The 26,089-nt window shown below is 35.8% G+C and overlaps 1 protein-coding gene across 1 annotated transcript in view; it reads left to right on the top strand.

Moving 5' to 3' along the window:
* Positions 1-26,089, top strand: part of KLHL1 (kelch like family member 1) — a 411,066-nt gene that overhangs the window by 294,535 nt on the left and 90,442 nt on the right. Inside the window, exon 7 of the mRNA XM_021667180.2 lies at positions 8,286-8,510. Coding sequence (XP_021522855.2) covers positions 8,286-8,510 — 225 coding nt within the window. The remainder of the gene's footprint in view (positions 1-8,285; positions 8,511-26,089) is intronic.

The raw sequence follows: 26,089 nt of genomic DNA, 5'->3' as shown, positions 1-26,089 counted from the left end.
TCTCCTAGATGATCGGTACAGTGTGAATATGGACTTACTACTCTGGCTCATCTCTGTAAAGGAGGTACATGCTACTTGAGTCTAGTCAGCCATCTTGATCTGTAGTTCTCTTAGGTTTTATTAGACTGTGACTGTTACCCTGGCAGGTTACTTAAACTCTGTCTTTGTTAATACATGTGGACACAGAGAAGAGAAACAAACACTTATCAAGTTCTGTGGCCATGTAAGCTATGCTTGAGTCATCAATTCATCTTAAATTCTTTCAGGTATAAAGAGTAAGATGGGAATCAAGATTTATTTATTTTTCTCAAAAGAGTAGTAAATTATCTACCATTTATGTGTATAATCACTTTTATTACATTAAAAATATTCATATGTATTAGGGTTATTTCTGGATTTCTTTCATATTCATTAATGTAGCTATTTTTCATCATCAGTAATTTTGTTTAAAGAAACCTCTGTAGTTACATACTTTTTAATATCTGGTAGGGTTTTCTCCCCCTGAGCATCTTCTCTATTAGAAATTGTTTGGTTTTAAAGGATTCACTTCCTAATATTATACAGTTGAATTTCCAAAGAAATGCCACTATAATTTTATGAATTTCTTGTACAAATATCATTATTAATATATTAATATATTAAATGTTATATAAATTCTGTAATTTTATATTAAATGTTATATAAATTCTGCAATTTGTATTATATAACAAAATGCTAATAAATTCTGCAATTTGTATTATTATATAACATAAAATGTTAAATAATAAATTCTGCAATTTATTATAACATTTAATAATATTTTTACAAGAAATTTATAAAATTATACTGGCATTTCTTTGTAAGTAATATCATTCAGAATCAGTGTAGTTTTGTATTTTTTTTCCATAAATTCAACAAACATCTCTCAACAGACTTTTGGTGTTTTTGTGGTTTTTTTTAGAGTTTTAGTGTTGTTTTGTTTTTGATTTTGTTTTTCATCTAGAGCTGGCACTTAACTTGCTAATTTTATTTTTAGATGATTTGGTCTTAATGGTGCTAACTTAAATAAGTTATTCTCTTCTTTCCACTATCTAAATGATTTTAATTTTTATTTAAAAATTGTACTGACTTGTATTCTGCTTTTCTGATTTGCCTGCTTCTAGAAGTGCTGTATTTTCTCTAACATTTTAAAAGTAACAATTTTTAGTTATTAAGGTGAACTATCACGTGTAATACATACAATAGAAATGTGGCCTGTATTCTTTTCCTTAGTTAATGAGCCAAGACATAGAGTTCTTTTTGTATTTTCTCATTTCAATGAGATTAGTTTAATAGCAAGCAAAATCCTGGATTTTCAAAATTTATGTATCTACTTCAGCATCTAGCATTAAGTTTAATGATAAGTTTATATTGCTATACACAGCTATGTATTACTCTATTAATATTTTATCAGGAACTGATATGGAATATTTTGGTTGCTTATTTGGCACATTTGGAATTATAATGATTTAGAAATGTTTGCAAGGCCACTGTTATATAACAAATTCCTTAGAAAATAGAGACTATTATTTGTGCTGGAAAAATATTACCCTTGCAATGATATCTTTTATATAAGTATAAAAATGTTATGCTAAAGCTTTATTTTTCATAGAAATATGAATACATGAAAGTCAATGAAATGTTTATAATATAAAACATTGAAAAAAATAAGTAATTCTTTATAATAATATTTTTTAAAGCTTGAAGTCTGTTTTATGGATCATAAAAAAATGGTTTTGATTTTAAAGTATTCCAAAATGCTTCTCACTATTTACTGCTTTTTAAAAGACAATATATAAACATAACTTTTTCCTAATGATTTGATGGCATCAAGTTCACCAAAGTGTTAGGTCAGGATGTCCTTTAGGTATTGTATAATATGGGTTTTATGGTTTGTTGTTGTTGTTTAATAACCATAAGCAATTTTTCTATTTAAGTTGATGCACTTTTTTTCCTGATTATTTTCTCACTGTCACCCATTCCTGCTTTAAATTGTCCTAAAGCATTCTACTTCATAGGGTTATAAAATGGCTTAGAAGTCTAGTTATTAATATTGTATTAAAATTGCACTAAAAAGTCATTGTGAGAGCAGGTAAAGACCTCTCTGGCGAGTTGAATAAGAGAGCTTTATCTTCTTTTAGGAGCTTCTTGTGACATCTCTTTTGTCATTTCAGAAAACTTTTTATCACTGAATTCTGTGCTGTATGCAAGATAAATGAAGTTGCTTTTTACTTGAATTATAGATACAGCAACAAATTCTGCTATCTGCATTGCTAAAATAGAGTGTACAAACATTAATTACTATTTTTCCTCCCTCCAAAATAATTATATTTGCCTATATAAGTAAACATCTGCAGCAAGACCCAGAACTGCATTTTGGATAACATCTTGACCACTTCTCAGTTTTTTATTTTGAGAAAGGAGTCTACTGTTTGTTTTGTTGTGAGAAATGTACTTTTGTATTTGTATTATATCTAATGTCTTCTAGTTAAATTATTGAACTTGAAAACCAATGCATTATAAATTATAAAAATCAAATTTGAAAGAACTATACTGTACTGCTGCTGTAACAAATTACCATAGACACAGTGGCCTAAAGCCACTGCTATCTAGGACCTCAGAGTTCTGTAGGTTAGAAGTCTGGGGTGGCATGTCTGAATTTTCTGCTCAAGATCTCAAAAGGCTGAAATCAAGGTGTTCACTAGGCTATACTCTCATCTGGAGCTCTTCCAAATTTATTTTGATTGTTAACAAAATGTATTCCTTGTGGTTGTAGAACTGAGGTACTGTTTTTTTGCTGGCTGTCAAGTCAGGATTACTCTCAGCTTCTAGAGACCACTTGTGTTCCTTCTCATATGGCCCTCTCCATCTTCAAGCCAGGAACAGTAAGTCAAGTCCTGTTCATGCTTCAGACTCTCTGATTTTCCCTTCTACCAGTAACTGGAGGAAGCTCTCCTTCCCCTTCTACCACTAGACAGAAAAATCTCTCACTTTCAGGGGACCACTCATCAGATCAACAAGGTATTATTCCTATTGTAAAGTCAACAATGCTACATAGCATAGCAGTTCATGGACTGACATTCAACATATGCAGAGGTTCTGTAAAATAGGTCATGCAATCTCAGGAAGGGGAATTTTATAATTCTTCCCACTGCATATATTAATTGCAATTAACTCTTTTTACATCTGGGATGATGTTGTAAAAAGAAGTGTTTCTCAGAGTGGGCTCTAGAGCCAGGTTAATATTGTGGATGTACCAGGTATTATCTGAGAGATACTGTGCAAGCAATTAAAGTTTTTTGTAATTTGTTTTTTATTATGTCAAATTGACACAATAATATGTATCTCATCAGGCTTTTATAAAATGAAACGTACTAATGTAGGCAAAGCTCTTAGAGCAAAGGAAATACTCAGTAAACATTATTTATTAAGATCTTATTTATAAACTCTGCACAAAACACCTTTGTTCACTATTTAAGAATAATATTTCAATTAAAATATGCATAAAGTGTCAAGTAGCTCTTAATAATACATGTATCATGAATTCTCTTGGTTTTATGAATACTTTGGTTTAAGACTGGTTGAGTGAAGCAGTGGAAATGAAGAACGAACAAAGAAATCAGTAATTGATTATAATCCATTAGTTGTAAATGCACTCATACCAGCCTTGTGAATACTTTTTATAGAAAGTGATCAATGGGCATTTCAGGAATTATTTCTAATAACTCAATATCAAAATTTGATATTACTATAAATGCTATATACCTAGCCTTTTACTGAATATAGTCAATAATGAATTATCAAGTTTATAACATTACATATATATATATCATATGTTGTCTTATATCAAGTAGAAAAATTCCTAACATTATTTCACATTTTCTATATATGGTGAATGAGATTCACCTTTGAATTGTATTAAGTACATTAGGTTAAGATTCTTTGCAAATTCTTTTAGATTTTTTTATAGTATACATTTTATAAAATAATATTACTGTACAAAATGATAGCTCACAGAATGATAACATAATTTCCTAATAAAGCTAATGCAACCTTGACATGTTTCTAATGGCAGTGGTCTTGAATTTAATGCATTTACAACTAATGGATCATAATCAATTAAGAGGAAAAACAACATATGGATATAACCACTCCTAATAATAGTTTTCTGTGGCAGATGTGGCCATGTGCTGGTTTTAATGTACTTAAACATGATTTAAATTAGTTATATATGTTTATTGTTTGAAGAGTGAACATTTTAAAAATCTAGATTTCTGCATCCTGTTAATAAGTCAAAAACCCTGGCAATACTAAGCCAGAATTTCCAATGGCAATAACAAAGTAGCAATTGTTATTTTTAGGTAGAGTTGGCATTCTTCAGTTAACAAAAGTGGTCAGCACTCTATCATGCCTGCAGTCCCACATTTTATTATATTTTGAATAAATGTATGGGGTATATGTGCAATTTTGTTACATGCATGGATTGCATAGTGGTCCACTCAGGGGTTTAGGGTATAGTCATCACCTAAATAATGTATATTCTACCCACAAAGTAATTCACCTTCACCTTATAGGTTTTTGAGATACCAGTGATGGTTTCATTAACAGAGTAACCCCAAAGTAATTATGTCTTAAAGTAAACTTTTCTTTTTAATCCCTTCCAAATTTATTACATACCACTGCAGCAGTCCACTCTAACTTGTACTCTGTTTGTAATCTTTATTATGAAACATACTGCTTTTGCTCTGAGGAACAACAAAGGCTAAAGTTACTCAGTAATGGTTTTGTCCTTTTCTTCTGACTCAGAAAATAGCTAGGGGAATACATATACTCATAAACAAAAGAAAACAACCGAACTCACAGATTGACAAACTAATAATAATAGAATTAGGAGGCTCAGACAGGCAGCTGGTAAAGTACATTGGTGAGGAAATTCCATAAACAATATTATTATTAATAACTTTCATTAGAAAAAGAGAAAGCATATCTTAATTTTATTCTTCTTAAAAAGAGGATAAAACATTTATAATACCTGCTGACATTTGAAAAAGAAAATCAATTACATTGGCTAGTATGAGTAAGCTCTACAAATATAAAAGATCCTTTTTCATTTTGTATTGCTAAATTAAGAAAGATTTAAGACTGGAATATAAATAGGCCTTGGTTTCTGAGGTAGGCTGAATAATGCACTTCCTGCCACACACAAAAAAATGTCCATATCCTAAACCCTGGAACCCGTGACTATGTTACATTACACAGCAAGAGAGGGATAAAATTCATGAAGGAATTAAGGTTGTTAACCAGCTGAATGTAACATAAGCAGATTATTCTACATTATGACCGATTATATTGGGATAAGCCCAATGTAATCACAAGGGTCAATGTTAGAGAAATGCAATGTTGCTGGCTTTGGGGATAGAAAAGGGGACAACAAGGAATGTTGTGGCCTCTAGAACAGCGGTCCCCAACCTTTTTGGCACCAGAGACTGGTTTGGTGGGAGAACATTTTTCCATGGACAGGGGTGGGAGAGTGGGGGTTGGTTTCAGGATGAAACTGTTCCACCTCAAGTCATCAGACATTAGATTCTCATAAGAATGAGCAACCTAGATCCCTCCCATGTGCAGTTCACAATAGGGTTTGCACTTGTATGAGAATCTAATGCCACGGCTGGTCTGACAGCAGGTGGAGCTCAGGGTGCTGCTCACCTCCTGCTGTGCATCCTGGTTCCTAACAGACCACAGACAATGACCGGTCCATGGCTTGGAAGTTGGGGACCCCTGTTCTAGAAGATGGAAAAGGCAAGAGAACTGATTTTCACCTGCAGCCTCCTGAAAGAAATTAGCCCTGGCAACATTTTGATTTTAGTGCATCAGAACCATTTCAGACTTCTGACCTCCTGAACTGTAAGATAACACATCTGTGTTATTTTTCACTAAATTTGAAATATTTTTAACAGTACCCATAGTAAATTAATATAAATTCTCATTTGAAAAGCAAAGATGGGAATGAGCTCCTATTTCTGCTGTAGCTATTTATTAGGATAAGTGAATAGGTCACTTTTGAAGACTGAAGTTACAGGAAAAACTGTAAAGGTTAAAAATCCTGTATGTGTTGAGATTTAAGACATAGCTGGCTTATTTGGATGAGTCAATTCCTGACTTTTCCTTTTTGAATTGCAACTCCTTTGGTTCCTCAGAAGTCTTAATTTCACTCATTTCTAACTATTTCCTCTGAGGAGGGTAACTGGACCTCAGATTCCCTGCAAAGATTTTGAGCAAGGCTTTGGAGGCTGTGGGAATTACAGTTGTCCAAATACTTTCTTCCTTGTCCACCCATACCAGAAAATATGAGGAGTCTAATGGGATTGTGTTAATTAGGATTAGGTAACACTCTTCTGCCATCATCAGTCAAAAGTTAGTTACAAGAGACAGATATCTGTGTATAACATTTTTTTTTTTTTGAGACTGAGTCTCACTCTTAAGCCCAGGTTGGAGTGCAGTGGTGCAATCTTGGCTCACTGCAATCTCCGCATCCCAGGTTCAAATTATTCTTTTCCCTCAGCCTCTCCAAGTAGCTGTGACTTCAGGTGTGAGCCACCATGCCCAGCTAATTGTGTGTGTGTGTGCATGTGTGTGTGATTTTTAGTAGAGACAGGGTTTCACCAGAGTTCGAGGCCAGGCTGCTCTCAACCTCCTGACCTCAGGTAATCCACCTGCCTCAGCCTCCCAAAGTGCTGGGATTACAAGAGTGAGCCATGCACCAGGCCATCTTTGTATAACTCTTCATTTTTAGTTATATATTCAGATAATACAAAAGTTATGAAGCTTTGAGAATACAAACTAAAGTTATTCAACTACGTGGTTGGCTTTAGAATTTTGATTTGAAGGCAAATGAATAAAACATTCAATATCCAATATAATATATTAAAATATAATATATATTAAAAATATTGTACATGTTAATTAACAGTATTGAATAACTTTTGTGAACATTGCAATTTATTTTTATTCTAACAATAACAATAATTTCCTAATACTTCAAAATTAGTTATATATTGTAATGAACCTTTATTTCTAGAAATATGAGAAAGCAGGTTTAATATATCTAATTTAGTATCTAAATCATTATTGCTATTACCTTTAAGTAAAAATTGAGCATAAATTATATCATTTTTTACTTTAATTAGCAAAACTTCTGATACCAAGTGTTTATATTCATTTAGTTTATTACTGGTTTGGTTCTAAAGAGCAAATTAGCCCCAGAGGAATGTATTCCCTAGATTTGCAAACTTTTACTACAAGTAAAATAGATAATTAGTGTTTAAGCAAAGGTACACAAGAATGTTAATTTCCTTTGTAGAAATGTTTCATTATTAAAGATGAAACATTGGTTAAGGTGAGTCTGAACAATAAGTCAAGTACTACATCAAGATCAGTGTTTGTTAGCTTATATCATATAAACATTGGGGAGTTTGTTCTAGACAGGCATTTTTAATGAGAATTGGGTAATTAAACCCGTTAAAACAAATCTCACCAGCGATTTAGCTGCTTCTTTCAATTTCTATTTTATTTTGCATTTCATAAACTTATATGTTAAAAGCTTTTAGGAAATATAAGCTATATTATTTAGAGATTCTAACATGAATGTTCGGGATAGAAGATCATTTTATAAAATTCTATTAAGCTATTCTCCAGATCATTTTCTAAAAGCTGGTTTAAAAAGCATAGCAAATATTTGCCTATGTATCTTGCAATTGACTTTTAAAACCTTCAGTTATTTAAGGCATATGACAAATTTAAAGAAAAAAATGGTAATATTTTATTTAATTAAGTTCACTTTCAGAAATTATACAAATAACATGCATAGCTTATTTACGTAAAAGGGCTTTCACAACTATTTTTCAAGCTGGAATTGTGCTACATTTTTTAATGACAAAGGTGATGGAGGGAAGTTGTAAAATCCACTGACAGAACTGAGTCAAGCTCAACAATGTTTCTGTTGAATCAATAGTTTAGCATGAGATCATTATGTAATTCAAAGAAAATGAACATTTGTGTCTATTTGGATCATTCATGTCTGCCAAGAAGAGAAAATAAAGTAGTTGAATTACTACTCCTTTTGTTTTTCTGCCACTTGTTTTTTTTTTTTTTAAATGAGTATGACAAGAGTGTTTTCACATCCTAATTTGTATTGTGCTTTGGCGGGTTGTTTGTTGGATTTATAGCAATTGGTGAATTGGTGACTTTTTGATTTTATGTTTTACCAGGAGCTACAACTATAGAGAAATATGATCTGAGAACAAATTTGTGGATCCAGGCAGGGATGATGAACGGCAGGAGGTTGCAGTTTGGTGTGGCTGTTATTGATGACAAACTCTTTGTAATTGGAGGTCGAGACGGCTTAAAGACATTGAACACTGTCGAATGTTACAATCCCAAAACCAAGACATGGACTGTCTTACCACCAATGGCAACACATAGACATGGTCTAGGTAAGATCTCTTACTTTATTTGTATTAATTTTAGAAGTATGTTACTGATAAAAAATATACATTTACAATATTACTGATGCCTTTCTTAGTAAATTTGTGTTGCTATCAAGGAATACCTGAGACTGGGTAATTTACATAGAAAAATTTTTTGGCTTATGATTCTTCTAGCTGGAATATTGGGCCTTTAGTGAAAGTTTCAAATTGCTTTCACTCATGACAGAAGGCAAAGGAGGCAATGTATTAAGAGATCACAGGTTAGAGGGAAGCAAGAGAGACAGAAGCATGTTTCAGGCTCTTTTTAACAATCAGCATTTGAGGGAACTAAGAAAAGAAGACCTTATTACTGTGAGGACAGCACCAAGCCATTCATGGGGGGTCTTCTCCCATGATCCAAACATCTCCCAGTATGCCCCACCTCTGACACTGGAGATTGAATTTCAACATGAGTGTTGGGGGGACAAAATCCAAACTACGACATGCCATCAATTATCATTACCTTTAGGTGAATTATGGGCTTATTTGATGGATATTTTTTATTTAAATGTCTTGACTTCTTCCTGTGTTTACTAATGTTAATTTAAACTCTTGAGATAGATGTTAAAGTTTCCAAAAAGAGTAGATCCCAAGCCATCCTCAAAGTAGACCTCAAGCTGTCCTCAAAGATCATGTAATATGGAAAAATGAAGTGACATGGAAAGGCCAAAGTACTGCAACCCAGACGGAAAAATCCTTAATGTGGATTGAGTAAAACTTAAGGTGGCTTTCTCTCACATTACCGAATAAGCAATTCTGTGTCTTTGCATCTAATTGATTCCACCTTGAAAAATCTGTGGGAAAAAGGGTAATACAGGTTTAGAGAAAGAGCAACACATTCGCAGGCACCACAGGTCATTTTGATAGGATTTGTCTATTCCCTACCATAGAGTAACCTGAAACTAGGGAGAACTGTATCTGGATTCAGAAGATCTCTATGTGCGTCTTGAATTTATCACTTTCTATTTGAATGATGTGGGGCCAGCATTTAAACTCAGCCTTGGTTTTCTGATTTGCCACCAATTCAACGTTACTAAATAGATAAAAATACAATACTTAAAATGATTATGGAACCATTTTGTAAATGGTGAAGTCTTATATAAATATTTTAAAGAGCAATTTAATAAAGACTAACAGTTCCTGAATTTACAGTTTATCTTGTGAGCATTGTAAGAAGTACAAATTTGAAAATCTAAACTTAGTCAGCAAATTGGCTAAGTTCTTCTTTTCCTATATTTAGAATATGCATATAGACAGATAAGAGTTTAATTGCAAATCCATAGATTTAGACATTCATAGGTAAGCAAAATTAATAGTCGTTCAATGCCCACGTTCCCGGCACTGTATTTTGCATTGATGTCTACTCTACCATCAATCCAAAGTAAAATTTAAAGAAATTAAATATACACAGATTGATGCGGGTAGACGGAGAAAGTGATAAGATGGCTGACAATGCTTTTGTGGAAAACTGCCTTTGATTTACACACCAATAACAGGTTCAGTCAGTTGAAGCCAGATTGATGGGGGCACAAGATATCTGTGTTCTCCCATGAGACAGAGTGCTTCCTTTAGAATCAGTCATATTCCTCATGTCCTTTGTAGGGACATGGATGAATCTGGAAACCGTCATTCTCAGCAAACTGACACAAGAACAGAAAATCAAACACCACATATTCCCACTCATAGGCAGGTGTTGAACAATGAGAACACATGGGCACAGGAAGGGGAGCTTCACACACTGGGGTCTGTTGGTGGGGACTAGGGGAGGGACAGCAGGGGGTAGGAAGGTTGGGGAGGGATAACATGGGGAGAAATGCCAGATGTAGGTAACGGGGGGATGGAGGCAGCAAACCACATTGCCATGTGTGTACCTATGCAACAATCCTGCATGATCTGCACATGTACCCCAAAACCTAAAGTACAATTAAAAAATATGTATTAAAAAAATCAGTCATATTCCTTTATGATCAGTAATAGGAAGTTCAGTATTATGTATCCTGCTCAAATACAATAAACACCCTTGGCCTAAGATTGCTGATCTTCCGATGTAGTGTTACAGTCTTTTATTTGCCTTCCTCCATCTTCCAGGGACTTCTATTGGATAGATGGTGATATTTCTTGTTTAATCTATCATGTTATTATTTTATATTTTTATCTTTATCCCTTCCTGATAGATAACTTTATTAGCTTTCCAAATTGTTCTTAATCTGCAGGCATCATGGTATATATTTCATGTACTGATATCTTAATGTCAATTGTTGGTTTTTTATGTTCTTACTACCCCTTAATTTATTGTAATTGCTTTCTTCTTAGTGGTTTTCATATCCTCCCTCATCTCTGTTAGGCTGTGCACTGTTTCCATTTCAAATTCCTATCTGCTTCTTCAGTTCTTTTTGTTGTGGATTTAGCTTCCTCTTCTCTCCTTCTCCAATTCTTTTTTTTTTTTTTTTGTCTCTCCTCTTTCTCTATGGTTCATCCTTGTTCTCCTTTTTTTCTACTGTTTCTTTCCTGCTCTTATTCCTGTTCCTCATCTCCCACCATTTCTTATAACCATCTTTTTGTTTCTCTTTCTCTTCTAATTCTGATTAGTTGTAGTTGTGACCTCTGTAATAAGTAATCCTTTCATCTGAGTACTCAAGTGGCCAGTATCAGATACTGTGGGTAACTGTATGAAGGGCTGAGGCATATGTTATTTTTTGTATCTTACTAAAACATCAGGAGTAGCTGAGGGAATTACAGCTGGGCATGAATCCCTAACCCTATAAGCTGACTTTGCTCAACCTATTTGCTGTTATCCCCAGTATGTAGGCCTCAGGGATCGCATCTGTTTACTTCCTTTTGCACATTAATCCTCACGAGATTTTCTTTCTTATCTGTGGATGCCTTAACCTTAGAGCTGGTAGCTTAAATGGGAAGGTAATATTCATGACCAGCAAGTCTATTTGCTTCTGCTGTTCAAAAGTCCTCGTTCAAGCTGGGATCTGACGGCATTCTGATGTTAACATTTCAGTTCTGACAAGGTCTGCACTGACGCTTACGGTTCATCACTTAGCAGTACGGAACATGCAGCAACTCTTCCTAAGGGAACAATATGGGGTCATATAAAAAGAACATATCAAGTTTTCCTCCCAGATATTCTCTCAAGGCAGTGCTCTAAATTTTTGTCTCACTCAGAATGTCACAACTGATGTTAGGTTCTCAAATATGTATGATTACTCTCTCTTCAGTATAATTGGCAGGATTGGGTGTGAGTGTTAAACCAACAGCTTGTGCTAGTTTGCTACTTGTTCAGAAACTAAAGTATGTCATGTTATTAGCCACGTCATTAATTTGTATCTATGTGTGGCATGCAGTGTTATTACAAAATCGAATATAGAAAAACATACTATACATTCCAGTGACATGAAGCTAGAGTCTAAAGTAAAATTTTAAAAACTAAAAAAAATGAAAACTCAAAATATGTTTTGACTTACCTAGCTTTTTACCCTTTGATTTATGTGAAAAAAAAATCTTACACGATTTTATGAGAAAGTCACATGAGTTCTGTAGCTGCTAAAACTATGTGGTTTAAAATTTTTCACAGTTATCAATAAATGATTATTCTGCTGGATAAAGTAACATACAAAAATTATATGCATTTAAATTCTGTGACATCGAGGGAGCAAAGTATCTGCCTAGGGAATTAAGACCACAGTTTTTTAAGTATGCTACAAATTTTTATTTTATCACTTCAGTCTTTAAGCCCATAATTTTATATAGTATCTTTTTTCATGATGCTTTATGTCATATAAAATTGAATAAGACATTACTACAATGCACTATTTCACTTAAGTATTTTGAGGAGAAATTGGTAAATAACACTGATTGTTATGAATTTTTATATGCTATACAATGTATGTTAAATATATCATGGGGTTGTATTTGTTTGGTTTGGTTTCAGATATAATTCACATACCATAAAGCTAATTAAAATTTAAAGTATAGAATTCAGTGTGTTTGAATGTATTTAGATGAGTGGACATTACCACTAGCATATGCCAAAGCATTTTTGTCATACTTAAATGCAATCCTGTACCCAACACTGTCAGTCTTTTTTTTTATTATTATTATTGCATTTTAGGCTTTGGGGTACATGTGAAAAACATGCAAAGTTGTTGCATAGATACATACGTGGCAGTGTGATTTGCTGCCTTCCTCCCCTTCACCTATATCTGGCATTTCTCCCCATGCTATCCCTCCCCAACTTCCCACCCCCCTGCTGTCCCCCCCACTCCCCCCCAACAGACCCCAGTGTATAGTGCTCCCCTCCCTGTGTCCATGTGTTCTCATTGTTCAACACCCGCCTATGAGTGAGAACATGTGGTGTTTGATTTTGTGTTCTTGTGTCAGCTTGCTGAGAATGATGGTTTTCAGGTTTATCCATGTCCCTACAAAGGATGTGAACTCATCGTTTTTGATGGCTGCATAATATTCCATGGTGTATATATGCCACATTTTCCCTGTCCAGTCTATCATTGATGGGCATTTGGGTTGGTTCCAGGTCTTTGCTATTGTAAACTGTGCTGCAATGAACATTCGTGTGCATGTGTCCTTATAGTAGAACGATTTATAATCCTTTGGATATATACCCAGTAATGGGATTGCTGGGTCAAATGGAATTTCTAATTCTAGGTCCTTGAGGAATCGCCACACTGTCTTCCACAATGGTTGAACTAATTTACACTCCCACCAACAGTGTAAAAGTGTTCCTATTTCTCCACATCCTCTCCAGCATCTGTTGTCTCCAGATTTTTTAATGATCGCCATTCTAACTGGCATGAGATGGTATCTCAATGTAGTTTTGATTTGCATTTCTCTAATGACCAGTGATGATGAGCATTTTTTCATATGCTTGTTGGCCTCATGTATGTCTTCTTTTGTAAAGTATCTGTTCATATCCTTCACCCATTTTTGAATGGGCTTGTTTGTTTTTTTCTTGTAAATCTGTTTTAGCTCATTGTAAATTCTGGATATCAGCCCTTTGTCAGACGGGTAGGCTGCAAAAATTTTTTCCCATTCTGTTGGTTGCCGATTCACTCTATTGACTGTTTCTTTTGCCGTGCAGAAGCTGTGGAGTTTGATTAGGTCCCATTTGTCTATTTTGGCTTTGGTTGCCAATGCTTTTGGTGTTTTGGTCATAAAGTCCTTGCCTACGCCTATGTCCTGAATGGTTTTGCCTAGGTTTTCTTCTAGGGTTTTTATGGTGTTAGGTCTTATGTTTAAGTCTTTAATCCATCTGGAGTCAATTTTAGTGTAAGGTGTCAGGAAGGGGTCGAGTTTCTGCATATGGCTAGCCAGCTTTCCCAACACCACTTATTGAACAGGGATTTCTTTCCCCATTGCTTGTTTTTGTCAGGTTTGTCAAAGATCGGGTGGTTGTAGATATGTTGTGTCGCTTCCGACGCCTCTGTTCTGTTCCATTGGTCTATATCTCTGTTTTGGTACCAGTGTCAGTCTTAATAACCCAGTCTTTCTTAGCAGCTGTTAATCTACTATATACCTCTATGGATTTGCCCATTCTGAGTATTTCATGTAAAAATAATTTTACAATTTGTGGCCATTTGTGTATGGTTTCTTTGATGTAGCATAATGTTTTAAAGTCCATTCAAGGTAGTATGTATCGGTCTTTCATTCCTTTTATGAATGAACAATATTCCATTATTAAGCTTTATCCCATTTGTTAATACATCATCAATAGGACATTTGAGTTGTTTCCATATTTTGACTGTTATGACTTAAACTACAATATATGCCTTTTTGTTTGAACATGTTTTTGATTCTTTTGGGTACATACCTAAGTGTGGGATTGAGTCATATGGTTAACTCTTAGTTTCACTTTTGGAGGAACTGCAAAACTGTTTTCCAAAGTGGCTGCACCATTTTCTATTCACAATAGCAATGTATGAGGTTACCAGTCTTTTCACATTTTTGCCTAGGCTTGTGATTTTATTAAAATAATCCCAGTATATTTGAAGTAATATCTTATTGTGGGTTTATATGCATTTCTCTAGTTCCTCATGTCTAATTATTTTTGGGTATCTTTTTTGTTTACCTTCTTTGGAGAAAGCTCTATTGAAATATTTTCTCATTTTTCTCTTGGGGTTAGTTTTCTTTTTATTGTTGAGTTATAAATGTTCCTTTTACATTTTGTTACTCTGGTTATAAGGCCGCTATCAGACATTAAGAATTGTAAATATTTTCTCCCATTCTATGAATTTTATTTTTTTTCTAGTTTTAAATTCTGTAGTACACATGCAAGATGTGCAGGTTTGTTACATAGATAAACATGTGCCATGGTGATTTGCTGCACCTCTCAACCCATAACCTAGGTATTAAACCCAGCATGCTTTAGCTGTTTTTCCTGATGCTCTCCAATTTTCTTCATAGTGTCTTGTGAAGCACAAAAGTTATTAACTTAATGAAATTCCATTTATTTATTTTGCATGTGGTTTTATTGGTATATCTAAAAAAAATTTTCTAATCTATGTTCATGAAGATTTATACCTATGTTGTCTTTTTATTTTTATTTTTTGCTTCTGTTCTTTTTTTATTGTACTTTAGGTTCTGGGGTACATGTGCAGATCATGCAGGATTGTTGCATAGGTACACACGTGGCAATGTAGTTTGCTGCCTCCATCCCTCCGTCACCTACATCTGGAATTTCTCCCCATGTTATCCGCCCGCTGTCCCTCCCTTGCCCCCCTCAACAGAACCCAGTGTGTGATGCTCCCCTTCTTGTGTCCATATGTTCTTATTGTTCAGCACCAGCCTATGAGTGAGAACATGTGGTGTTTGATTTTCTGTTCTTGTGTCAGTTTGCTGAGAATGATTGTTTCCAGATTCATCCATGTCTCTACAAAGGACATGAACTCATCATTTTTATGACTGCATAGTATTCCATGGTGTATATGTGCCACATTTTTCTTCTCCAGTCTATTGTCAATGGGCATTTGGGTTGGTTCCACATCTTTGCTATTGTACAGTGCCACTACGAACATACATGTGCATGTGTCTTTATACTAGAACGATTTATAATCCTTTGGGTACATACCCAGTAATGGGATTGCTGGGTCAAATGGAATTTCTATTTCTAAGTCCTTGAGGAAGCACCGCGCTGTCTTCCACAATGGTTGAACTAGTTTACACTCCCGCTGTGTAAATGTTTTCCTATTTCTCCACATCCTCTCCAGCATCTGTTGTCTCCAGATTTTTTAATGATCACCATTCTAACTGGCATGAGATGGTATCTCAATGTGGTTTTGATTTGCATTTCTCTAATAATCAGTGATGATGAGCATTTTTTTCATATGTTTGTTGGCCTCATATATGTCTTCTTTTGTAAAGTGTATGTTCCTATCCTTCACCCACTTTTGGATGGGTTTGTTTTTTCTTGTAAATCTGTTTTAGTTCTTTGTAGATTCTGGATATTAGCTCTCTGTCATATGGGTAGATCACAAAAATTTTTTCCCATTCTGTTGGTTGCCAGTTCACTCTAATGATTGTTTCTTTGGGTGTACATAAGCGCTGGAGTTTAATTAGGTCTCATTTGTCTATTTTGGCTTTTGTTACCGATGCTTTTGGTGTTTTAATCATGAAGTCCTTGCCTATGCCTATGTCCTGAATAGTTTTGCCTAGGTTTTCTTCTAGGGTTTTTATGGCGTTAGGTCTTATGTTAAGTCTTTAATTCGTCTGGAGTTAATTTTAGTGTAATGTGTCAGGAAGGCATCCAGTTTGTGCTTTCTGCACACTGCTAGCCAGTTTTCCCAACACCATTTATTAAACAGGGAATCCTTTCCCCATTGCTTTTATCAGGTTTGTCAAAGATCAGATGGTTGTACATGTCTGGCGTTGCCTCCAAGGCCTCTGTTCTGTTCCATTGGGCTATATGTCTGTTTTGGGACCAGTACCACGCTCTTTTGATTACTGTAGCCTTGTAGTATAGTTTGAAATCAGGTAGTGTGATGCCTCAGGCTTTTTCGTTTTTTGTTTTTTTTTTTTTTTGCTTAGGATTGTCTTGGCTATGTGGGCTCTTTCTTGGTTCCATATGATGTTCAAGGTGGTTTTTTCCAGTTCTGTGAAGAAGGTCATTGGTAGCTTGATGGGGATAGTGTTGAATCTATAAATTACTTTGGGCAGTATGGCCATTTTCCTGATACTGCTTCATCTTAACCATGAGCATGGAATATTTCTCCATCTGTTTGTCTCCTCTCTTATTTCCTTGAGCAGTGGTTTGTAGTTCTCTTTGAAGAGGTCCTTTACATCTTTTGTTAGTTGTATTCCTAGGTATTTTATTCTCTTTGTAGCAAATGTGAATGGGAGTTCACGCATGATTTGGCTCTCTGTTAGTCTGTTTTTGGTGTATAGAAATGCTTGTGATTTCTGTACACTGATAAAAAGAAAAAGGAGAAGAATCAAATAGATGCAATAAAAAATGAAAAAGGGGATATCACCACCGATTCCACAGAAATACAAACTACCATCAGAGATTACTACAAACAGTTCTATGTACAGAAACCAGTAAACCTGGAAGAAATGGATAAATTCCTGGACACTTGCACTCTCCTAAGCCTAAACCAGGAAGAAGTTGAAACCTTTAACAGACCAATTACAAGGGCTGAAGTTGAGGCAGCAATTAATAGCCTACCAACCAAAAAAAGCCCACGTCCAGATGGGTTCACAGCCAAATTCTACCAGACATACAAAGAGGCACTGGTACCATTCCTTATGAAACTATTCCAAACAATCCAAAAAGGGGGAATCCTTCCCAAATCATTTTATGAGACCAACATCATCGTGATACCAAAACCTGGCAGAGACTCAACAAAAAAAGAAAACTTCAGGCCAATATCCATGATGAACATAGATGCAAAAATCTTCAATAAAATATTGGCAAACCGATTGCAACAGCACATCAAAAAGCTTATCCATCACTATCAAGTAGGATTCATCCCAGGGATGCAAGGCTGTATCAACATATGCAAGTCTATAAACGTAATCCACAATATAAACAGACCAAAGACAAAAACCACATGATTATCTCAATAGATGCAGAGAAAGCCTTTGAAAATTCAACAGCCATTTATGCTAAAGACTCTCAATAAACTAGGTATTGAAGGAACATATCTTAAAATAATAAAAGCTATTTATGACAAAACTACAGCCAATATCATACTGAATGGGCAAAAGCTGGAAGCATTCCCTTTGAACTTTGGCACTAGACAAAGATGCCCTCTGTCCCCACTCCTATTCAATATAGTATCGGAAGTTCTAGCCAGAACAATTAGGCAAGAAAAAAAATAAAGGGTATTCAGTTAAGAAAGGAGGAAGTCAAATTGTCTCTATTTGCAGATGACACGATTGTATATTTAGAGGAACCTATCAACTCAGCCCAAAATCTCCTTAAACTGATAAGCAACTTCAGCAAAGTCTCAGGATACAATATCAATGTGCAGAAATCACAAGCATTTCTATGTTGTCTTTTTAAAGGTTTCTATTTTAAACCTTTAAGGTCTTAAATTAAGAAATATGATCCACTTTGAGTTAATTTTTTCTGTGGCATGAGATAGTGGTTCTACTTCATTCTTTTGCATGTTTTCCTAGCTGCTTTTGTTGAAAAGACCTTTCTTTCCCATTGAATTCTTGGCACCCTTGTCAGAAATCAATTGGCCATAAACGTGAGTTTATTTTTATACTTTCAATGCTATTACATTGTGTATGTGTGTGTCTTTACCCCATTACCACATTTTCTTGATTATTGTAGCTTCGTAGTAGTTTTTAAAATTATGTAGTGTGACTACACTGTCTTTGGTCTTTAATTATTGGCTATTCTGGGTAAATATCCAGTCCCTAGTTCAATGAATGTTTTTATCACAAAAAGCGTATTGGATTTTCCTGCATTTATTGAAGTGTGAAAGTGATTTCTGTCTTTTTTCAATTAGCATAGTGTACTTAATTAATAATTTTCAGATGTTAATACACCTTGTCTTTTTCAAATACATTACGCTTAGTCACAGTGTGTAACCCATTTTATATTTTGCTGTATTTTGTTTAATATTATTTTGTGGAAGATTTCACATCTGTATTCACAAGAGACACTGGTCTGGAGTTATCATGTTTCTGTCCGATTTACGTACCAAGGTAATACTGGCATCATGGATGAGTTAGGAAATGTTTTCTCATTTTCAGTTTTTTGGAATATTTTGTAGAGATTGATGGCAATCACAGTGCTACAGGGAAGGACATAAAAATAAGCATATTAAAAATTCACTGTTCTTATCTAGATTTCACTGTTTTTCTTGAATAAGTGCTTCCCATTTTGTTGCCAGCCTTTTTTAGTTTCCAGAGTTTGATTTTGACCTTTTTTTTTTTTTTTTTGCAAGTGTTCTTGTCATTAGTAGATATTTGTAGGTTGTTATTCTTTGATTCCTGCCAATGTTATTATAAGAGTTTGCTTTTATATGGGTACAACAAGGATAAACTAAGTGATCCATAAATAAGAGGAATCTTTTGAAAACATAATGATTAGCTTAGAAAATTGTCCAAATGTATCAGACCTGGCTAAAATCAAAAGAAACTTAATAGTTAGAAACCAAAATTACATCTCTGTGAATGCGTGGTGAGGAAAAAGATGTTTCTATGGAAGGACACTGGATGCTTCAGTAGGCATCTCTGCCTCTACCTACTCTAGATGGATTAGGTAGTTCTAAGTTACATTCTCCTCCAAATTTAATGTTGCTTCAGCCTTTGACAATACAAAAACAAATACAAAACAAATTCTTTCTTTTCTTCTTTGCTTTCTTCACTCCAGATTTAGAGTATCATGTTGGAAACACACTATTTGCCTTAGGTTTTCAAGATGAGGGAAAGGAAGTTGCTCAACTTACTGTCATCAATAGTGAAATACAAGTCTTACTTTCCATTAACACCGATGTGTATATATATTTCTAAAATAAAAATGATCAAATATTGGGACAGTAGAGGAAAAAAATGGTCATTTGTTTATTCTTTTGTGTATATATATATATATATATTTTTTTTTTAATTGCATGTGACGTTCTGGGGTACATGTGAAGAACATGCAGGATTGTTGCATAGGTACATACATCACAATGTGGTTTGCTGCCTCCATCCCCATCACCTATATCTGGCATTTCTCCCTATGTTATCACACCCAACTCTCTACACCCCACTGTCCCTCCCGTAGTCCCCCTGACCATAGACCTCAGTGTGTGATGCTCCTCTCCCTGTGTCCCTGTGTTGTCATTGTTCAACACCAACCTATGAGTTGTTCTCATTGTTCAGCACCCACCTATGAGTGAGAACATGTGGTATTTGATTTTCTGTTCTTGTGTCAGTTTGCTGAGAATGATGGATTTCAGGTTCGTCCATGTCCCTACAAAGGACATGAACTAATCCTTTTTATGGCCACATAGTATTCCATGGTGTATATGTGCCATATTTTCCCTGTCCAGTCTATCACCTATGGGCATTTGAGTTGGTTCCAAGTCTTTCCTATTGTAAACAGTGCTGCAGTGAACATACATGTGCATGGTTCTTTATAATATAATGATTTATAATCCTTTGGATATATACCCAGTAATGGGATTGCTGGGTCAAATGAAATTTGCATTTCTAGGTCTTCAAAGAATCGCCACACTGTCTTCCTCAATGGTTGAACTAATTTACACTCCCACCAACAGTGTAAGTGTTCCTATTTCTCCACATCCTCTCCAGCATCTGTTGTCCCCAGATTTTTTAATGATCGCCATTCTAACTGACGTGAGATGGTATCTCAATGTGGTTTTGATTTGCACTTCTCTAATGACTAGTGATGATGAGCATTTTTTCATATGTTTGTTGGCCTCATATATGTCTTCTTTTGAAAAGTGTCTGTTCATATCCTTTGCCCATTTTTGAATGGGTTTGTTTGATTTTTTTCTTGTAAATCTGTTTTAGTTCTTTGTAGATTCTGGATATCAGCCCTTTGTCAGATGGGTAGATTGCAAAATTTTTTCCCATTCTATTGGTTGCCAGTTCACTCTAATGATTGTTTCTTTTGCTGTGCAAAAGCTCTGGAGTTTAATTAGATCCCATTTGTCTATTTTGGCTTTGGTTTCCTTTGCTTTTGGTGTTATAGTCATGAAGTCCTTGCCTATGCCTAAGTCCTGAATGATTTTGCCTAGGTTTTCTTCTAGGGTTTTTATAATGTTAGGTCTTATGTTTAAGTCTTTAATCTATCTGGAGTTAATTTTAGTGTAAGATGTCAGGAAAGGGTCCAGTTTCTGCTTTCTGCACATGGCTAGCCAGTTTTCCCAACACCATTTATTAAACAGGGAATCCTTTCCCCATTGCCTGTTTTTGTCAGGTTTGTCGAAGATCTGATGGTTGTAGATGTGTGGCATTGCCTCTGAGGCCTCTGTTCTGTTCCATTGGTCTATCTTTCTGTTTTGTTACCAGTACCATGCTGTTTTGATTACTGTATGTAACCTTGTAATATAATTTGAAGTTAGGTAGTGTGATGCCTCCAACTTTGTAGTTTTTGCTTAGAATCGACTTCGCTATGTGGGCTCTCTTTTTGGATCCATATGAAGTTTAAGGTGGTTTTTTCCAGTTCTGTGAAGAAGGTCATTGGTAGCTTGATGGGGATAGCGTTGAATCTATAAATTAATTTGGGCAGTATGGCCATTTTCATGATACTGATTCTTCCTAACCAGGAGCATGGAATGTTTCTCCATCTGTTTGTGTCCTCTCTTATTTCATTGAGCAGTGGTTTGTAGTTCTCCTTGAAGAGGTCCTTTACATCTTTAGTTAGTTGTATTCTTAGGTATTTTATTCTCTTTGTAGCAATTGTGAATGGGAGTTCACTCATGATTTGGCTCTCTTTAAGTCTGTTATTGGTGTATGGGAATGCTTGTGATTTCTTCACATTGATTTTGTATCCTGAGACTTAGCTGAAGTTGCTCATCAGTTTCAAGAGATTTTGGTCTGAGATGATAGGGTCTTCTAAATATACAATCATGTCGTCTGCAAATAGACACAATTTGACTTTCTCCTTTCCTAATTGAATTCGCTTTATTTCTTTTTCTTGCCAGATTGCTCTGGTTAGAACTTCCAATACTATATTGAATAGGAGTGGGGACAGAGGGTATCCTTTTCTAGTGCCAAATTTCAAAGAGAATGCCTCCAGTTTTTGCCCATTCAGTATGATATTGGCTATAGGTTTCTCATAAATAGCTTTTATTATTTTGAGATATGTTCCTTCAATACCTAGTTTATTGAGAGTCTTTAGCATAAAGGACTGTTGAATTTTGTCAAAGGCTTTCTCTGCATCTTTTGAGATCATCATGTGGTTTTTGTCTTTGGTTCTGTTTATGTGGTGAATTATGTTTATAGACTGGCATATGTTGAACCAGCCTTGCATCCCCCGGATGAATCCTACTTGATAAGGATGGATAAGCTTTTTGATGTGCTGTTACAATCAGCTTGCCAGTATTTTATTGAAGATTTTTGCATCTATGTTCATCATGGATATTGGCCTGAAGTTTTCTTTTTTTGTTGAGTCTCTGCCGGGTTTTGGTATCAGAATGATGTTGGTCTCATTAAATGATTTGGGAAAGATTCTCTCTTTTTGGATTGTTTGGAATAGTTTCATAAGGAATGGTACCAGCTTCTCTTTGTATGTCTGCTAGAATTCAGCTGTGAATCCATCTAGATATGGCTTTTGTTGGTTGGTTGGCTATTAATTGCTGCCTCAACTTCAGCCCTTGTTATTGGTCTATTCTGGGTTTCAACTTCTTCCTGGTTTAGGCTTGGGAGGGTGCAAGTGTACAGGAATTTATCCATTTCTTCCAGGTTTACTGGTTTATGTGCATAGTTATTTGTCATAATCTCTGATGGTTGTTTGCATTTCTGTGGAATCAGTGGTGATATCCCCTTTATCGTTTTTTATTGCATTGCATCTATTTGATTCTTCTCTCTTTTCTTTTTTGCTAATTTGGGCTTTGGTCTATTTTGTTGATCTTTTCAAAAAACCAGCTCCTGGATTTATTGATTTTTTGAAGGTTTTTCTTTGTGTCTCTATCTCCTTCACTTCTGCTCTGATCTTAGTTATTTTTTGTCTTCTGCTAGTTTTCGAGTTTTTTTTTTTTTTTTTTTTTAATCTTTAGCAATAGCTAGAGAGCTATTGCTCCTTTAGCTCTTTCAATTTTGACAACAGGGTGTCGATTTTAGATCTTTCCTTCTTCTCATGTGGGCATTTATTGCTATAAATTTTCCTCTAGACACTGCTTTAAATCTATCCCAGAGATTCTGGTGTGTTGTGTCTTCATTCTCATTGGTTTCGAAGAACATCTTTATTTCTGCCTTCCTTTCATTGTTTATCCAGTCAACATTCAAGAGCCAGTTGTTCAGTTTCCATGAAGTTGTGTGGTTCTGAGTTGGTTAGTTTCTGAATTCTGAGTTCTAATTTGATTGCACTGTGGTCTGAGAGACTGTTATGATTTCCATTCTTTTGCATTTGTTGAGGAGTGATTTACTTCTTCCAATTATGTGGTCAATTTTAGAGTAGGTGTGATGTGGTGCTGAGAAGAATGTATATTCCATAGATTTGGGGTAGAGAGTTCTGTAAATGTTTATCAGGTTTTCTTGGTCCAGATCTGAGTTCAAGTCCTGGATATCCTTCTTAATTTTCTGTCTTGTTGATCTAATATTGACTGTGGAGTGTTAAAGTCTCCCACTATTATTGTGTGGGAGTCTAAGTCTCTTTGTAGGTCATTAAGAACTTGCTTTGTATATATGGTTGCTCCTGTATTGGGTGTATATACATTTAGGATCGTTAGCTCTTCTTGTTGCATTGATCCTTTTACCATTATGTAGCACCCTTCTTTGTCTCTTTTGATCTTTGTTGGTTTAAAGTCTATTTTGTCAGAGACTAGGATTGCAACTACTGCTTTTTTTTTTTTTTTGCTCTCCATTTGCTTGTAAATCTTCCTCCATCCCTTTATTTTGAGCCTATGTGGATCCTTGCATGTTAGATGGGTTTCCTGGATACAGCACACCGATGTGTTTTTGACTTTTTATCCAATTTGCCAGTCTGTGTCTTTTGATTGGAGCATTTAGTCCATTTACATTTAAGGTTAATATTGTTATGTGTGAATTTGATCCTGCCATTTTGATGCTAGCTGGCTGTTTTGCCCGTTAGTTGATGCAGATTCTTCAGTGTGTTGATGCTCTTTACCATTTGGTATGTTTTTGGAGTGGCTGGTACTGGTTGTTCCTTTCTATGTTTAGTACTTCTTTTAGGAGCGCTTGTAATGCAGGCCTGCTGGTGATGAAATCTCTGAGCAATTGCTTGTTTGTAAAGGATTTTATTTCTCCTTCACTTATGAAGCTTAGTTTGGCTGGATATGAAATTCTAGGTTGAAAGTTCTTTTCTTTAAGGATGTTGAATATTGGTCCCACTCTCTTCTGGCTTGCAGGTTTCTGCTGAGAGATCCACTGTGAGTCTGACTGGCTTCCCTCTGTGGGTAACCTGACCTTTCTCTCTTGCTGCCCTTAGCATTTTCTCCTTCATTTCAACCCTGGTGAATCTGACGATTATGGGCCTTGTGGTTGCTATTCTTGAGGAATATCTTTATGGTGTTCTCTGTGTTTCCTGGACATGAATATTGGCCTGCCTTTCTAGGTTGGGAAGTTCTCCTGGATAATATCCTGAAGTGTGTTTTCCAGCTTGGATTCATTCTCTCCATCACATTCAGGTACACCTATCAAACATAGATTAGGTCTTTTCACATAATCCCATATCTCTTGGAGGCTTTGTTCATATCTTTTTACTTTTTTCTCTAATCTTGCCTTCTTGTTTTATTTCATTGAGTTGATTTTCAATCTCTGATATCCTTTCTTCTGCTTGGTCGATTCAGTTATTATTGCAACTTGTGTATGCTTCATGAGGTTCTCGTGTTGTGTTTTTCAGCTCCGTCAATTCATTTATATTCCTCTCTAAGGTGTTTTTCTCATTAGCATTTCATCAAACTTTTTTCAAGCTTCTTAGTTTCTTTGCATTGGGTTAGAACATGTTCTCTCAGCTCAGAGAAGTTTGTTATTACCCATCTTCTGAAGCCTGTTTCTGTCAATTCATCAGACTCATTCTCCATCCAGTCTTCTTCCCTGACTGGTGAGGAGTTGTGATCCCTTGGAGAAGGAGGGGCATTCTGGTTTTGGGTGTTTTCCTCCTTTTTGTGCTGATTTCTTCCCATCTTTGTGGGTTTATCTACCTGTGGTCTTTGTAGTTGGGGACTTTCAGATGGGGTCTCTGAGTGGATGTCCTTTTTATTGATGATGAAGTTATTATTTCTTTCTGTTTCTTAGTTTTCCTTCTAACAGTCAGGCCCCTCTGCTGTAAGACTGCTGGAGGTCCACTCTAGACCCTGCTTGCCTGGGGATCACCTGCAGTGACTGCAGAACAGTAAGGGTTACTGCCAGTTTCTTCTGTTATCTTGTCCAGAAGTATACCCACCAGATGTCAGCCTGAGCTCTCCTTTATGAGGTGTCTCTTTGGATATATGGGGGTCAGGGAGCTTCTTGAGGAGATAGATAGTCTGTCTGTTACAGGAGCTCAAATGCTGAGCTGTGAGCTCCGTTGTTCTATTCAGAGCTGCTGGGCAGGTACGTTTAAGTCTGCTGCAGTGGAACTCATAACCGCCTTTTTTTCCGAGGTGCTCTGTCCCTGGATGGTGGGGCTTTATTTATAGGTTCCTGTCGTGCTGCTGTTTTTCAGAGATGCCCTGCCCATTGAGGAGGTAGCCTAGTCACAGTCTGCAGAAGAGGCTATTGCTGAGCTGCCGTGGGCTCTGTCCAGCTGCTGTCTGAACTTCCTTACAGTTTTCTTTATAGGAGCATAGTTAGAATTGCCTCAGTAATGGTGGACTACCTCGGTTATGGCGGACACCCTTCCCCCGACAGAGCTGGACCATCCTAGGTCCAGCTGTGCTTGCTGTGAAACTCTCAATGCAGAGCGTTTCAGATTGCTGGTCTTTGTGGGGGTGGGACCAGCCAAGCCAGATCACCTGGCTCCCTGTTTCAACCCCCTTTTCTTCAGTTGAATAGGCAACTGTCTCCCAAGTGTTCCAGTTGCCAGCTGTAATGGCGCCTGGATTTGTGTGAGTTTTTGTGTGGAGACCTGCTGGAGACTTGTGGCACTTTTCTTTTCCTCCCGGGAATCTCCTGGTCTGTGGGCAGTAAAATTTCATTTGGAAATGTAGTGATCACTTACCCTCTGCATTTTCGATGGGAACTGCAATCCAGAGCTGTTCCTATTTGGCCATTTTGGATGTCTTGCTTGTTATTCTTGTTTAAGTAGGTTAAAACAGGGCTGTAATCCCAACACTTTGAGAGGTTGAGCAGAAATTTTTATGAACATCTAGGGGTTTGGCTACAGTCTCATGTCTCTTCATATTCCAAGGCTCTTTTTTCCTTGCTTCAGATGGGTGATCAGATCTGGCTTACAGAAA

This window comes from Aotus nancymaae, unplaced genomic scaffold (assembly GCF_030222135.1).
Source record: "Aotus nancymaae isolate 86718 unplaced genomic scaffold, 86718_ANA_hifiasm-v0.15.2.pri h1tg000088l, whole genome shotgun sequence".
Taxonomy (NCBI): Eukaryota; Metazoa; Chordata; class Mammalia; order Primates; family Aotidae; genus Aotus; species Aotus nancymaae.
The sequence above is the reverse complement of the archived record's forward strand: the minus strand, read 5'-3'. Positions and strand labels throughout refer to the sequence as shown.